We start from the raw sequence: 15,629 nt of genomic DNA on the forward strand, positions 1-15,629 counted from the left end.
CACCCTACCGGGATATGCACTCATCATCTGAAAATACAAAACACAGTCCTAAACACTTGGGAAGTGTTTGACTTGTGATTTTGTGATATGAAATCCAGCACATCTATCTTGTTTGCTGTGTCATACAACGTCGTTGTGTCAATAATAATAATAAGCCAGTCAAGGTGGTCCCAGTGGTGATCGGCACACTGGATGCACTGCCTAAAGACCTTGGCCTGCACTGAAACACAATTGGCACTGACAAAATTACCACCTGCCAGCTGCAGAAGGCCACCTTACTGGGATCTGTGCGCATTATTCGCCGATACATCACACAGTCCTAGACACTTGGGAAGTGTCCGACGTGTGATCCAATACAACAGCCAGCAGACTGTCTGCTGTGGACTCATCTTGTTGTGTTTCTAATAATAATAATAATAATAATAATAATAATAGCCTCAAGTACCAACTCCCAGCAGTAAAGAACTGGTGGGATCACAAACCTGCAAAAGTATTGGAAAATGAGCACGCAAAGATACTGTGGGACTTCCGAATCCAGACTGACAAAGTTCTGGACCACAACACACCAGACATCATAGTTGTGGAAAAGAAAAAGGTTTGGATCATTGATGTCGCCATCCCAGGTGAGTCGCATTGACGAAAAACAACAGGAAAAACTTAGCCGCTATCAGGACCTCAAGATTGAATTTCAAAGTCTCTGGCAGAAACCAGTGCAGGTGGTCCCGGTAGTGATTGGCACATTGGGGGCCGTGCCAAAAGATCTCGGCCGGCATTTGGAAACAATAGACATTGACAAAATCACGATCTGCCAACTGCAAAAGGCCACCCTACTGGGATCTGCACGCATCATCCGAAAATACATCACACAGTCCTAGACACTTGGGAAGTGTTCGACTTGTGATTTTGTGATACGAAATCCAGCATATCTATCTTGTTTGCTGTGTCATAATAAAATAATAATATCACATTTTTATCTCTGTGACTGAAATGTGAAATGGCTCACATCAATTAAAAATACAATTTAAAATCTCCAACATATGAATATTAAAATAGAATTAAGCATGTACACTTGTTAAAAAAATTAAAATACTATACAGTACTCCCCTGGCTCACTCTTAACAACTTTATTCTTTAGAAACCTGCCTAAAAATGAAAGGTTTTAGCCTGCCACCAGAAGGACAGCAGGAGGGGACCATTCTGGCTTCCCTATGCAGAGCTTTACAGAGATGAGGGGCAGCCACAGAAAAGGCCCTCTTTTGTATCCCCCCAAATGCCTTCTCCTGAAGATCTCGGCCTGAGCAAATTTGTAAAGGGAGATACAATCTGCCAAATAACCTGGAAATGAGCCATACAGCATTTCATACGTCAAGATAAAAGGTAAAGGATTTCCCCTGACATTAAGTCTAGTTGTGTCCTACTCTGTGGGTTGTGCTCATCTCCATTTCTAAGCTGAAGAGCCGGCATTGTCCATAGATGTCTCCAAGGTAGTGTGGCTGGCATGACTACATGGAGCGCTGTTACCTTCCCGCAGAAGCAGTACCTATTATATTACTCACATTTGTATGTTTTCAAATTGCTAGATTGGCAGAAGCTGAGGCTAATAACAGGAGCAAACCCTGCTCCTGGATTCGAACCATTAACCTTTTGGTCAGCAAATTTAGCAGCTCAGCAGTTTAACCCATTGCTCCACCAGGGGCTCCTTCATAGGTCAAACCAGCACTTTAAATTGTACGTGGAAACACACTGGCAGCCGGTGGAGCTGCTGCAGTGGGAGTTGCGCAATACCTATAGCTAGCCCCAGTTAGCAATCTGGCAACAGTTCTTTGGACCAGCCAAAGTTTCCAAATACTTTTCAAAGGTAACCCCAAGTAGAGCGTGTTGCAGTAATCCAGGATGTGGCTAAGATATGGCCAGATCGTGTGTTTCTCCACCTGAACATAAGGAAGAATTTCCTGACTAAAAACAGTTCTGCCTTGGAGTTTGGTGGAAACTCCTTCCTTGGAAGTTTTTAAACAGAGGCTCGATGGCCATCGGTCAGGGGTTCTTTGTGATTTTTCTGCATGGCAGGGGATTGGACTAGATGGCCCATGTAGTCTCTTCCACCTATTCTATGAATCTAGGATCACTTGGGCGGTTTAGGTAAGCCCTTCTTTAATCACCTAGCTGCAATATGGAGGTACCATGTTATATTTGTCTTGAAGAATAATGTATGCTCAAGACAGGTAGTTTCCTGAGCATACATTATTCACATTGAAAGGGAAGACAGCAACCATATATTCTAACAAAACCAACTAGTTGTTGATTATAGCAGCCAAAACAAGCTATATTCAACACCTCAAACCTTGATTTAAGTTGCAAGTCCCTGGTCAGTTATTGATAAGCAATTTAGAATAGCATAATTTCCATTGATCTCTGATTTGGAGCAGTTCTGGAAGAAGCTATAGGTCTTCTCAAACCCAGTGGCTCTTATGAATCCATTATACATTGATCTTCCTTCTTTCCAAGGGAACTAACAGCTGTTCCACAGCCCTGAATCCCTGATTGATTGTGCAGCTGGCTGCTTCTCCAGACATAAAGCCAGACTCCAACAGGGCAGAAAGCCTGCATTAGCAGCAAGGGACAACAGAAGTAAGATAGCCCCTTCAAGAAGCCCTCTGATTGACAGATGAAAAAGAAGTAGCTAGACTCAGGGGAGGTGGGGGAACAGTTCTGCAGTGGTGGACAATCGGTCACAGATATTGTTTATAGCTCTTTCTCAAGGGCTTAGCTTTGTATCATGATTTTACAACACACTCAAGTGTGATAATTTGTGCCGGAATTGCAACACTATGGAGTCTTTCACAAGACAGACCTGATAAATAAAGTAAAGGTTTCCCCCTGACATCAAGTTCAGTCATGTCCGACTAGGGGTGCTCATCTCCATTTCTAAGCCGAAGAGCCGGCATTGTCCATAGACGCCTCCAAGATCATGTGGTCAGCATGACTGCATGGAGTGCTGTTACCTTCCCGCCCGAGTGTTATCTATTGAACTACTCACATTTGCATGTTTTGAAACTGCTAGGTTGACAGAAGCTGGGGCTAATGGGGGAGCTCACCGACCTTTCAGACAGCAAATTCAGCACCTCAGCGGTTTAACCAGCTGCGCCACTGATAGTGGGCATAAAATAACACTTCATCTCAGGTCTCAATACATATTAACCAAGACTGGGCAAATTAGTAGAATTACATGAAGTAGAATATCCCAAAAGTACTTATCCCTGGAAGTTGCAATAATGAAGTTACACTCCACTGCTAGGAAACAGATGTCACTCACCTGGACAGCCCCTGGTCGTCTATATTTAGCCTTTTGTCTGTATGAACTCTGAAATTGAAAGTGATGTTCTTCCATCTAAGCTGCTGAGCCCTTTTGTTCTGATTGTCACTTGTCCTCAAAAGCAGCTGCATCTATCAAGTGATCTCACCATCTCCTTTAATTGGCCAGTGCCTATTGATTCCTTTGAACCCTGCTGCTGTTTACAAATCAAAATGTCACACAGCATTGGAACACAATGAAAGCCAGGCTAAAGTAAAGGATCAACTATTAATTTGGGTCTTATCACCTCCTGCCTCAGATAATCTACTGCTGGGTGAAGAGAAGGGTGATTAAGGGTCATCTCTGACTCTGGCTTCAGTACCATGTGCCAACAGACTGCTGCTTTCCTGTGCAACATGGAAACAGTTTTCAGCCTGTGTTTCCCTCAAAGTGGTTAGCATAGTGGGTCTAAAAATTTTTCTGGATCATAGACTTCTTTGAGAGACTGATAAAATTGATGGACCCAGATAGCAAAAATAAAATTTGCTACAATATGCTGCCTCGGAGTGTGATCGGGTTTCCTTGCTGAAGGCTTTTAAACAAAAGCTGGATGGCTCATCATTTGGAAGTACTTTGATTGTGTGTTCCTACATGGGGCTGGACTGGGGTTTCTTCCAAATCTATAGTTTTGTAATATCACATCAGTAAACAATTTTGCATAAGCCTAAATTTTATTGTATTGGAAATTAGCTGGAATAAGATGGTGAACTGGCCTCCAACATCCAGTTCATGTCAGCCTTTTATTTAAATAACAATAAGCACGACTAAATCTGACTCACAAAGGTATGTAATAGCAAAAAGAGCTCCCATGGACACTCCAGAGGTTTATGGCCAGTTCAGATTGTCCAGAGTAGCATGAGAACCCAAATGCAAAAAGGAAGATGCTACCCCTGCTTTGAAAAGAGCTCTAAAACGTAAGTAATGCTAATTCTATGCACCTATGCCTCTACTCCCTCATACATTTATTGCAGAGATCAGACTCTGTGAGAACAGACTGTTGGTTTCTCAAACGTGTAAAACCAGTTGAAATAATGTGGCAAAACAAGTACTTCTTACCAGGATATGATGTAATAAGCTAAGCTGCCCAGTTTGGTGACCTATGGCTGAGTTACTCAAAACTATCATCTCGGTGTTGAGAAACAAAAAGGCAACATGAAACATTGACCAATATTAAAGCAAAATGGGTTCAATCATCCAACCAATCAGAATGCTAAGCAACTGAAAGAGAAGTGCAACTACTTTATACAGTGTGTTGTTTAAATAATAATAATAGAAGTATGAATGGTTACTAATAGGGTAAATATACATGCTCCAGTGTCAATTAACGTATGTCTCTCAATAGCAGGGATTGTGAAATTAGCACCAGCACAGTGCTGAGGCATTCCTTGTTGTTCGTGGCCTTTCCTTGGGCAACTGACTGGCCACTGTGTGAGCACAAGGACTGCACGGATCTATGGTCCATCCAACCCAGCAAAGCTCTTTTGGACTTAACATGATGGAGAGGAAAAAGGGAGTGCCGGGCAGTGGACTTGGATACACAGGCTAGCAATTTAGGTTGCACACAGTTAAGTAAACACTGCAAAGGTGAAAGGAGGTATGTTGAAAATTGTGGCCCGATAGAGCACTCTGATTGGATAGTCCCAAACATGCACAAGGGAAAGTTTGTATAGAACACCACTTCTCTTGTCCCCAAACCTTTTAATCAACTATTTCTTGTCCAAATAATTTTTTTGGCTTTTCCTTATAGCACAAGGAATCTGATAGTAGCAGTATCTTGAAAGAAAACTTAAACGAATGCTAATTCTTTCAAAATAGGCTGAACTGACTGAACTCACACACCTTGCAACAATACAAGGGCTCATATGTGTGGCAAACAGTGCTTCTTTTATCAGAGTTGGGATAAGTAAGAGGTATGGATGGTCTGTGTGAAAGGGAGTGGAAGGTTGAAGAATATATTAGTAGTATATGAGTGAGTGTTGTGCTTATATTCTCTTGTACAAATAGGACTTGCTAGCAGCAGAATTGGTTATTCAGACTTCCAAGCCATGTAATAGTTTGAAAATCCATCATAATTTTTTACAAAAACTGTTTGTAAACCAATACACTGAATTAAAAATGCATTAGGAACACTGTGTGTTCTGCCACCTTAGAGATGGTCCAGATGGCAACACTGTTGGGTCTTCTTAACATCAGAATCAGGTTGGTCCTGATCAAGTCACAGAGTCAAAACTGGTTATTTCTGGTCCAGTGCCACACTCCTCCCTGAAGGTAGCACACACCTTCTGTGTGTTTCGGAAGAGAGAAATGCCAGAGAGAGTCCTCTCTCTCTGTAGCTCAGGCCATCTGCTTAGGAAAGAACAACGAAATTCAGGCAGGTACTCCTTCCTCAGCAACGTAAGAGTCTTCCCTCCAAAGCTGGACCAGACCCTCAGCAGCAGTCAGCAGGCAAGTCTCAGTGGGATGGAAGGATAGAGACTGAACTGCACTTTTGCTCACCGGTAAAGCAAGGGTCAGGGATCCCTATGAAGAAACAAGTCAAACTTGTAAAGATTAGAAGAACACAAGACCTATCCAGAGATAGCATGTACCTTAGCAGCACTACAACTGCCACTTTCTTGAGTACAAGAAGGGGACTACATGACTAATTCCCAGACTCTCTTGTCTTTTGCCTGCAGTCAAAGATCTTCCATTCGATTAAACTTTCAGCGAGGAACCTGGAGATAGTAGCTTAATCTGCAGAGGTCTTTAATGGGATAGTGTCTTTGTTACCCCATCTTATATTGGTGCGTTACTAAACTATGTTTTATTTTGGTGCTTTTGTGTATTTGTTTTAGTTTACTATCAGCTGCCTTGATGTCTTTTCATGGAAGAAAGGCAGAACCAAACAAAGAAGAAAATAGGTTCAAATCAGGAGGGGCACTCATCAGGGCAACTACTTCCCATTACCCTTGAGATAATGATGCCTCTCTAATCAGCAGGGGCTCAGTGACATAGGAAGGCAGCAGTGCCACAGTGCTGTTCACAGGAAACTCTCCAGGGAATTCTGCTCACCTCAACCAGGTCCCAGAAATACACCTTCCCATCCTCAGAACAACTCCCAACATGTGTGTCTCTCTCACTCATGCAGCAGTCCATCTTGTATGTTACATTTTTGTGGCCAGTATATCTGCAGAGAAATCAGAGGAGAATTCAGAGAAGACCTGCTCATCTCAGCCAGGCTTTCCTCATTCATCCACCACAGTTGTTACTAGGTTAGAAAAAGGAAATAAAATGATCCTAGTTAAAGAAACAGTGACTGGCCCTTACAGCGCATTTACTGAATGTATAAATATAAAGATTGATATTGCATGAGTCTCTTGTTTGCTTTATGCTCTCTTACATGAAGGCATTCATTCACAAATAGCTGAATAGAATTCTTAGCAGTAAAAAAACAGCTACCCCTTTCTAAGTGCTACTGTTAGGCTTTAAAGGATAGGAAAGAATAATTATACTGCTTACTCTCCTAGTAGCTCGCCTGTTTCCTTGTCTAGCAATCGCAGAGTAGAATCCAAACTAGCCACCAGCATACACTGGCCATCTTTGCTGAAACACACGCAGGTGATTGGGCCTGCAAGAAAAACACAGTTGGGCTGTCTGGGTATCTGTATGAAGGGCAAAGTGAGGATGGAGAACCATGTGGCCTTCCAGATATCATGGGAGCACAATTCCCGGCTGTCCTGACCAACATGACCAATGCTGAGGAATGCTGAGAGTTGTAGTTCAGTGACACCTAAATGGTGCAGAAATGTAAATGGCTGTGCAAAGCCTTTCAGAACCTGCTGCTTCTAGAATGCTGACATTTTCCTCAGAACTAAAACTTCTAAAGGGAGAAAAACAAGGGATGGTAGTTTATAGGAATCAAGAAAACTACACTGTAGTTTAGTGGATTATATAGTCTGAGTATAGAGGCTGGCAAAAAAGTTACAAGAGATTCCTTTGTAGGATGTAATAGACTTGAACCTGAGGAACAATCATTGATGAAAAAACACATCGCTTCTCAAAAGCAACAGAGCAAAAGAAATGTACCAAACAACTGAAGACATAATTCTAAAAACTGTGATGGTTGCACCAAATCTCCTGCACTTACTTCCAGTGTAATCTGAGTAAAGCTCCCCAATACGGAGGTCATAGCGCCGGACACGCCCATCCACAGAACTGAGGGGGGGGAAAGGCAGGGGAAGTTAGGAATGCGACATTTGTTGGAAAGGAAGTACTAACATATCTGCAGCACAAGGTCTTCAAATCACTTGATACAAGGAAAGAACCATACAGTCCCCTTCGCTATCGGAAAGTGGATACCATGTATACGTTTGCATGGGTCACCAATATCGGCCTACAGAAATGACATAAATGGGGCCATCTCTGCTCTCTAAAATGAAATGGCAGTAGGATCCCTCATATATGCGCGAGGAAATCTTGTTATCTAAATATAAAACCCAGGCTACTCTCCCAAAAACAAAACAAACAGAAAGAGAAAAAAATTAAAAGGAACTGTATTGTCAAAATAAAAGGAATTGACTGAACAGAACAAAAACATCACGAGAGACAGAAAAACAGGCTGCACAGACAGGAATATTTAGCAAGCACTATCATAATTTCTGAGTGGGAAAATAGTTTTTTACTTTTATTACAGCCACAGGAGTTATTTGAGCTGTTTTCTGTTATTTATTGAAAATTGAGAGATGAATCAAATAAACAGGAATGGACTGGGAATCCTTATAGGTCCCATGATGATCTGGACCAAGCAGACCAAGGAATTTACCTTTATTATCATCATCAACTTTGCTTATAATCTGCTTTATAATCTGCCAGTGGGATTCAAATTTTATCTTTAACACCAACTTCAATCCATTTTTTCCTCACCCTGTAAGGATTTCATGGTCGGACACCTTCAGACTGGAGACACCATCCTTGGCCTCATCTAGTATCTGGATGGGATCTGATCTGCGTGAGCGACAGTCCCAGCAGCGGACACTGGAGTCTATGGAACCTTCATGAGAATGAGGGAGTATGGTAGACATGGCTCAAACCAAAATCTTTGGGGGCAACAGGGAAGCAGGTGATATGGAAAGAGGTTCTTACCAGAAAGGATCACAGTGGCCTCCTCATTGAACTGGACACAATTTACCTTCTGCTCAGAGGAAGAAATAAAGAGTTTAGTTTGTTGCCACTTTCTCCCAGTCTACAATCTACTTTACCATCCTTAGGACTTGATTCATGGGTGGAAGCTGACACGCCCTTTCTTCATTTCACATCAAGCATCTCCACAGTAATCATATGAACCCCTGGAATCTCCCTTCTATCTCTAAATCCCTTGTAAGTCAAATAGTCACATTTACACCTTAGAGACTAACATACTTTCTTTAGTTTGAGCCTTTATTGGCTATATATAATTCACTTCATCAGCATGTGTATTATGTGCAATGTATTTATGTATGAATACATGTACGTACATCTGTACGTGCACATGTATGTCAATAAATTAATTGTAGCATGAGATTTCTCAGGTAATGGCCTACTTCATCAGATGGGGAATTGTTTGGAATTTAATGTATTTCTCTCTGATGTCAGTGTCTACAATTCCATCCAAAACTAACCAAAGCACTCCATTGGATGAAATGGGCTATAGCTATGAAAGCTCAAAGTACAATTAAATTGTTTTTGGGTGCAATAGACTACCATGGGCAAATATTTGTTAATGCCTTTTTTTGACACTCTCCCAGAGTTTATTCTCTTGTCCAACGACACAACTGGTTTCTTAAGATAGAGAGAGCAAGAGCTAAGCTCCAAAAACTTCATTTTCTTGATCCATGCCTCTCATTCTGCTATGGTAATTATCATGAAGCTCTGAGGATTTCATTGCACCCCTAAAGGAGAAAACAGCAACCCATAAGGGTCAACACAGACCTTACCCCTGCATGGCCACGGAACTTGCGGATCACCTGCCCTGTAGAAACATCCCATAGCACCACTGTTTTATCTGCTCCACATGAGCAAAGCTGGCTGTTATCAAACGACCTGTGCAAGAAAAAGAAACTGATAAAAATTATATATGGGCAAAACAACATGAATAACATTTCCAGGCAACAAAACTTTTTATTTTAATTCCCTAAAGTTCATTATCAAAACTGCATATGCAATTCCCAGACTTCTCTGTGTAAAAGCAATATATTAGTATGGAGAATCTATCCTTTGGTTTTTTTTTTCAGAAGCAAGTTTGTACTCATTGGGATGAAAATAGGACTAATAATATGGGCTACAAAAATTGGAGTGAGGATTGAGCAGGATTTGTTGGTTACTTTGCTCTTTACTGCTTTGAGACTCTTTCAAAACAAGAATTTATATTTCAGTTTCATGTACTACCAATACTTTCATGGAGAAATTAATTTGCCGTAATTGTTACAGCTTTCATTTGTTGGGTTGTTTGCATTATGAAACAAGAGTAGTCAATATTTTGCTTTTATGGTGAAACTGTGTTCTACATATTTATTTATTTATTTATTTCCAACATTTATATCCCGCCCTTCTCACCCGAAGGGACTCAGGGCGGCGTACAAAATTGGCAACAATTCGATGCCTACACATAATTAAAACAGCAATGAAAATCCAATTAAAACAATATAAAAATATATAACATATGATTAAAATCCATTCATCCAAAAACCTCGTGCTGTAGCCGTAAATCAGTCCGGGTCGTCTTTATCATTTAATCTTCGAAAGCCTGGGCACATAGCCATGTTTTCAGGGCTTTTCTAAAACTCAAAAGGGTTGGGGCTTGCCGTATTTCTCTGGGGAGGGTGTTCCACAGCCAGGGAGCCACCACCGAGAAGGCCCTGTCCCTCGTACCCACCAGCTGCGCTTGTGAGGCAGGTGGGACCGAGAGCAGGGCCTCACCAGATGACCTTAAGGATCTTCCTGGCTCATAGGAGGAGATAAGTTCGGAAAAGTAGATTGGACCAGAACCGTTTAGGGCTTTATAGGTCAAAACCAGTACTTTGAATACATAGCACAGTATTGCAATAAAACAACTTTTTAAGAAAGCAATTTAATTAACCTAACTTCCATTTATTACTCTGCTTATAGCAATGTCCCCAAAATAAAACAATTCTGGTGCATACACCATCATCTAATCTTATGACCATCTCAAATTCTATGAAGGTGCATCACAAACCGTCCCCTCTTTTTAAAATAGATCCCCCTTACCCTGCTGCATCCAGGACTTCATAGCCATGGCCACTGTATGTTTTAAGAAGCGTCCCTTTGTGGGGGTTCCACAGCTTAAGCGATTTGTCACTACCGCAGGTGAGGCAATAATTTCCATCCACTACATTAAACAAAGGAAACATAACTGACTAATCTTTGTTCAGTCCACTAGACACAATAGTCTGTTATATTTCATCATAATTTGCCCTACAATCACAAAATTTCTTCCCTAGCAGGCTCAATTCCTCATCTTATTGTGTTTATTTTCTTGATTTAACAAATGATACAAGACTTACAATTACATACTAGACTTTATTTTCATACTAGGGAATTGCCTCTTCATTTCTCCATCCCTATCAGCTAAAGATTGGCATTGAGATCCTACAGGAGCACACAGAGCATAATGCTTTGCCTACACAGAAAGGGCCGGTGTTTGCCAATGGGGAGGAGTGCGGAGGCAATTTAGATGATCAGAGAGCAATTGATTTCAGATTGGTGTAGGGAAGAAATGATGGTGAGCTCATATACAGAACACAATATCTTCTTACTTCCTCGGAAAGCTCAGAATAGCTGCATCTTTGCTGTCCAAATTGCCTCTCCCTTTTTTCATTTGTAAGGAGCAACAGAAATGGAGAGATTTTGCTGTGCATGCAAAGGATAGTCTGCTGCTCTCCATCTAATAAGAGACAATTGCACATATAAACCACATTTATGTAAAAGTGATGTCAGTATGCATATTATATAAAATTTTACTTGAGTTGATCATATGGTCCATTACCAGCTATCTGCACAGAGTATTTTTCATTTCATTTTACACTCTTCAGTACTGAAAATGTTAAGCTTTTCTTCTTTCTAACATTGCACGCTGTCTGTCTATCCTGCTAAATAAAAGCTGGATATTTGTATCCTGCTTTTAGCTCTTGATTGAAATGTAAAGTATCTTTCTTATTCCATTTTAAGGATGACTCCCTCATTATGCCACCTTATAGGACAAAGGACACACTCACCATTGAATCTCACTGCTCTGACAGCTCCCTGTTTACATTCCAGTGTAGCAAACAGTTTCTTTGGAAGTTCAGGCTTTTTGGGCTTGGGCTCTGGAAAGGCCATGGCAAATACAAGTAACTTCTGGTAAGCAAGAAAGTATTCTCCTCTATTGTTGATGATGCAGCTACACTCACAGCATGATCTCAGACACCAGGAATATCCAAAATTGATTGATGCAATGCGATTGCTTCTGTTTCTGGTTATTTATTATCTTCAGGGTGACACCACCTTGTTGCAGAATAACAAATGCAAAGAAATCACTTTCCAAGCGCCATACTATTCAAACAACTAGCTTCCTCATAATGGTGAAACAGATGGAGAATCCATTCTGATTACAAAGTCTGATCATCATGTAAAGGTAAGCATCAATTGCCTAAGTTGGTGCCATTCTTACAGCCCACCACACACTGCAACTGTTCTGATTTGGCAGAGGCAGCCCTGATTAATCCTGTTATCCCATTTTCAGTTATTTTTTTAAATAAATTTTTCTTTCTCCTCCTTCTACTTTTCTCCTTTGTCATGACAAAGTTCAAACTGCATAACTATGTAATTTGCACACAATTCACTCAGAGGAGGGAGAAGCGTTAGAATATGCCCCTTTGGAGCCTTTTTATTATAAATACTCTGAACACAAAGTTTTGATGAAGCAGCAAATTTTATAAAAAACAAAAATAGACAAAGGTGCACACACACAATACAGTGAAGTTCATATTTAAACCCCCCTTTCTCCATGATGTCTCCCCCTTGGATCACATCAGAAGCACTGTCAAAAGCACATTTGACCAATCACATTTCCCCTAACAAAGGGCCAGCCTACTGCCGTATATGGAGTTCCTTCCTTCAAGTGTCCTTTGGCACAACTGTACATCTGTCTCTCTTACCCCTTAGTATGCTTTTAATTATTTCAACTTTATGGGGCTGAGTCCATTGGTCCCTTAACTTTGAGTGACCAATCTCATCAGTCCTTGAATCTTCAACTCTTCCAGCATTAACAGCCTGCTTTTATCCAAATCGAATTTTTCCTTTGCTTCACCTGCATTTAGCATCAATTATGCTCAATTATTCCCTTTTCTGTAGATTGTCTGTGTAACATCTGCTGCTCCTGTATCTATACTTAAGTTGTCAGCGACTCTACAGGCAGACTAAAAGTACTTTAATGTAAGTTCCTTCTCTATAGATTGCCTTATCTTTTCTATTGATACCTACTCTATTCATAATTAAAAAAAACCCAGCATTAGGTCTGTTTCTTATAAGAAAGAGAGGCAGAATCTTGTCCTTTCAGTTGGGAATGGACAAGCCATTAAGCTCTAATCACCCTCTTTATGAGGTAAATTCCAATTAGAATAGAAGAGTAAAAATTGCAGCAGTGAGACTTACACAGTGCGAGTTTTGGAAGGCCTCTGTGTCATCAGGAAGGCAAAGGGATGCAAAGTTAGCTTTAAAGTTTAAAAGCATTTATTGAGGTAAAAAGAAATCCATTCATGGATAGAAAAGGTTTGGAGCTAACTATCTAATCTATCCTGTTCTAATACACATAGACGGATTAAAATAACAAAGGTATAGGTAGCTAATAGAGGGCAGAGGTGTGTCCTCTCTGGAACAAAGCAGGAAGCAGGAATGGCAACCAAGCCTCGTGGGTAGCTTCTTCTCTAGGGCCATAAACATTCCAAAGGCCAAATTGGGGAAGTTACATGAAAGCCCTAGGAGAGATCACATTTTCTAGAAACATCAAAGGGTGGGCTGACCTAAATAGGACGGGAAGCAGGAAACAATGGTGAATCCTATCTATTTATTTATTTATTATTTATTTCCAGTATTTATATTCCGCCCTTCTCACCCCGAAGGGGACTCAGGGCGGATCACATTATAACACACATAGGGCAAACATTCAATGCCCATAAACACATCAAACAGAGACAGAGAGACACACGCAGAGGCAAGTTAACGTTCTTCTGAGGGGATGTTCGATTCTGGCCACAGGGGGGAGCAGCTGCTTCATCATCCACACTGACGGCACTTCCTCATAACAGGTCGTAAATTAGTTAATCTTGCCTCCCCACTTTTTATAAGTGGTACCTTATCTCCTACTTGATAGATGCAACTATCTTTCGGGTTGCTAGGTCAGCAACGAGCAGGGGCTATTTTTTATTTTTAATTGACGGGTGCTCACCCCGCCACGGGCTGGCCTCGAACTCATGACCTCATGGTCAGAGTGATTTAAGGCAGCTGCTCAACAGCTGCGCCACAGCCCGGCATGCTTTGGAAACGGGAAAGGATTCCCTCAATCTAACTCTATCATCTATCTGACTACATTTAGACTTGAGTAGTCCAGGGTGATTCCCAACATTTTCCAGCAGGAACAGGCAAAAACAAACTGCTGCAGTATCTCCTGGCTTGTCTCTTTCTCTCATTAATGACTTTGCCACCTTCACCACACTTTGATGCTGCTCAGCCAGGCGCATCCCAGTTTCTGTGAAATGTTAGAATGTGTAGGGAACATAACCTACATACACGAATAGATACCTACATAAAAACTCCAACCATCACCCAAGTCAAAAAATTAAGCACAATTAATGCTCTGGCAGACTGTGGGAAAAAAATATGCGAACCCCACCTCCTCCACGATGAACTGAACCACCTAAACATGTCAATGGATACTCCACCACAGACATCAGAAGAGCTGCAAGGCCAAGAACAAGCCACGAGAGGAAAAGTATTCTTACCAGACATCAAGGGAACCATTGACCGCATAGGGAAGCTGATGAAGAAACACAACCTACAAACTATCTACAGACCCACTAAGAAAATCCAACAAATTCTACGTTCATCAAAGGACAAGAGGGATCCTCTCACCTCTGCAGGAGTCTATCGTATACCATGCAGCTGGGGACAAGTCTACAGATGTACCACCAAACGCATAATAGCGCTACACGAATCAAGGAACATGAAAGGCACTGCAGATCAACTCAGCCAGAGAAGTCAGCTATAGCAGAGCACCTGATGAACCAACCTGGACACAGCATATTATTTGAGAACACACAAATGCTGGACCACTCTGACAACCAACATGTCAGACTACACAGAAAAGCCATTGAAATCCACAAGCATGTGGACACTTTCAACAGAAAAGAGGAAACCATGAAAATGAACATAATCTGGCTGTCAGTATTTTAAAAACTCTAAAATCAGGACAGTAAATAAAGAGCAACACTATAGGAATTCCAGACAAGAAACAGTCAGGGCCAGATAATCACTTCGCAACAAAGGATCCCCCAGATAGGAAGCAGCCATTTACCTTCAACAGACAAGAGTTCTTTCTCCCACTCTGGACCTTCCACAGATACATAAATCACACTTTGCCTAGTTTCCAACAGGCCTCACAACCTCTGAGGATGCCTGCCATGTATGTGGGTGAAACTTCAGGAGAGAATGCTTCTGGAACATGGCCATACAGCCCAGAAAACTCATCGCAATCCAATATATCCTCCACCAGGCCTTTAAAAAAGCCTTTTCTACTTTCTTTCTTCATTTTAATTCCTTGCGTCCATTACAGGGTCACCTTCTGTAGCACTTCTAGGCTCCTCAAACTTCAGGGTTGTCCCCCCCCCCCCCCAAAAAAAATGGCTTTTCCTGACTGATTTAAAATGCCACTGTTAAACATTCAAGCGTGTCTACGTTACTCTTCCTATTAAGCCTCCTCCACTCCACTCCACTCCACTTTAGCTTTGAAATGGAGGGGAGGCAGCGAGTCGATAAAGCTCCTTGCATTTCCCCAGGACTTGGCTCCGTTATATCTCACCCCTTTCTGCAAATAGTTTCCTAGTGAAGGGAAAGACATATACCAGGAACACACGCGTCCCTTCTCGGTATATTCCCCGCAGCACAGCGACGTCCACCTGGGTTCCGATCTCTCCCGATTTGGTTTCCCTGAAGGGCGAGCGGTCAATCGGGGCACGTCTCCGTCCTGTGATGCCTCTCCGGGGGAGAG

At 41.6% G+C, this 15,629-nt stretch overlaps 1 protein-coding gene across 3 annotated transcripts; it reads right to left on the reverse strand.

The window, feature by feature from the left end:
- Positions 1-5,374: 5,374 nt before the first annotated feature.
- On the reverse strand, positions 5,375-15,621 carry wdr83 (WD repeat domain 83). 3 transcript variants are annotated; one of them, XM_003225196.4, is made up of 10 exons: positions 15,484-15,621; positions 11,602-11,869; positions 10,595-10,715; positions 9,304-9,409; positions 8,474-8,522; positions 8,255-8,381; positions 7,479-7,546; positions 6,851-6,959; positions 6,404-6,518; positions 5,375-5,872 (listed from the first exon to the last, which is right to left on the reverse strand). In XM_003225196.4, the coding sequence occupies exons 2-10, from the start codon at positions 11,702-11,704 to the stop codon at positions 5,720-5,722; spliced, it is 951 nt and encodes a 316-aa protein (XP_003225244.1). In that variant the 5' UTR covers positions 11,705-11,869; positions 15,484-15,621; the 3' UTR covers positions 5,375-5,719. The 3 variants fall into 3 exon arrangements, with proteins under 3 accessions (XP_003225244.1, XP_008115686.1, XP_008115687.1); XM_008117479.3 differs by having other exon boundaries at positions 15,441-15,578; XM_008117480.3 differs by lacking the exons at positions 11,602-11,869; positions 15,484-15,621 and adding an exon at positions 11,143-11,586.
- Positions 15,622-15,629: the final 8 nt, after the last annotated feature.

This window comes from Anolis carolinensis, chromosome 2, assembly GCF_035594765.1.
Source record: "Anolis carolinensis isolate JA03-04 chromosome 2, rAnoCar3.1.pri, whole genome shotgun sequence".
Taxonomy (NCBI): domain Eukaryota; kingdom Metazoa; phylum Chordata; class Lepidosauria; order Squamata; family Dactyloidae; genus Anolis; species Anolis carolinensis.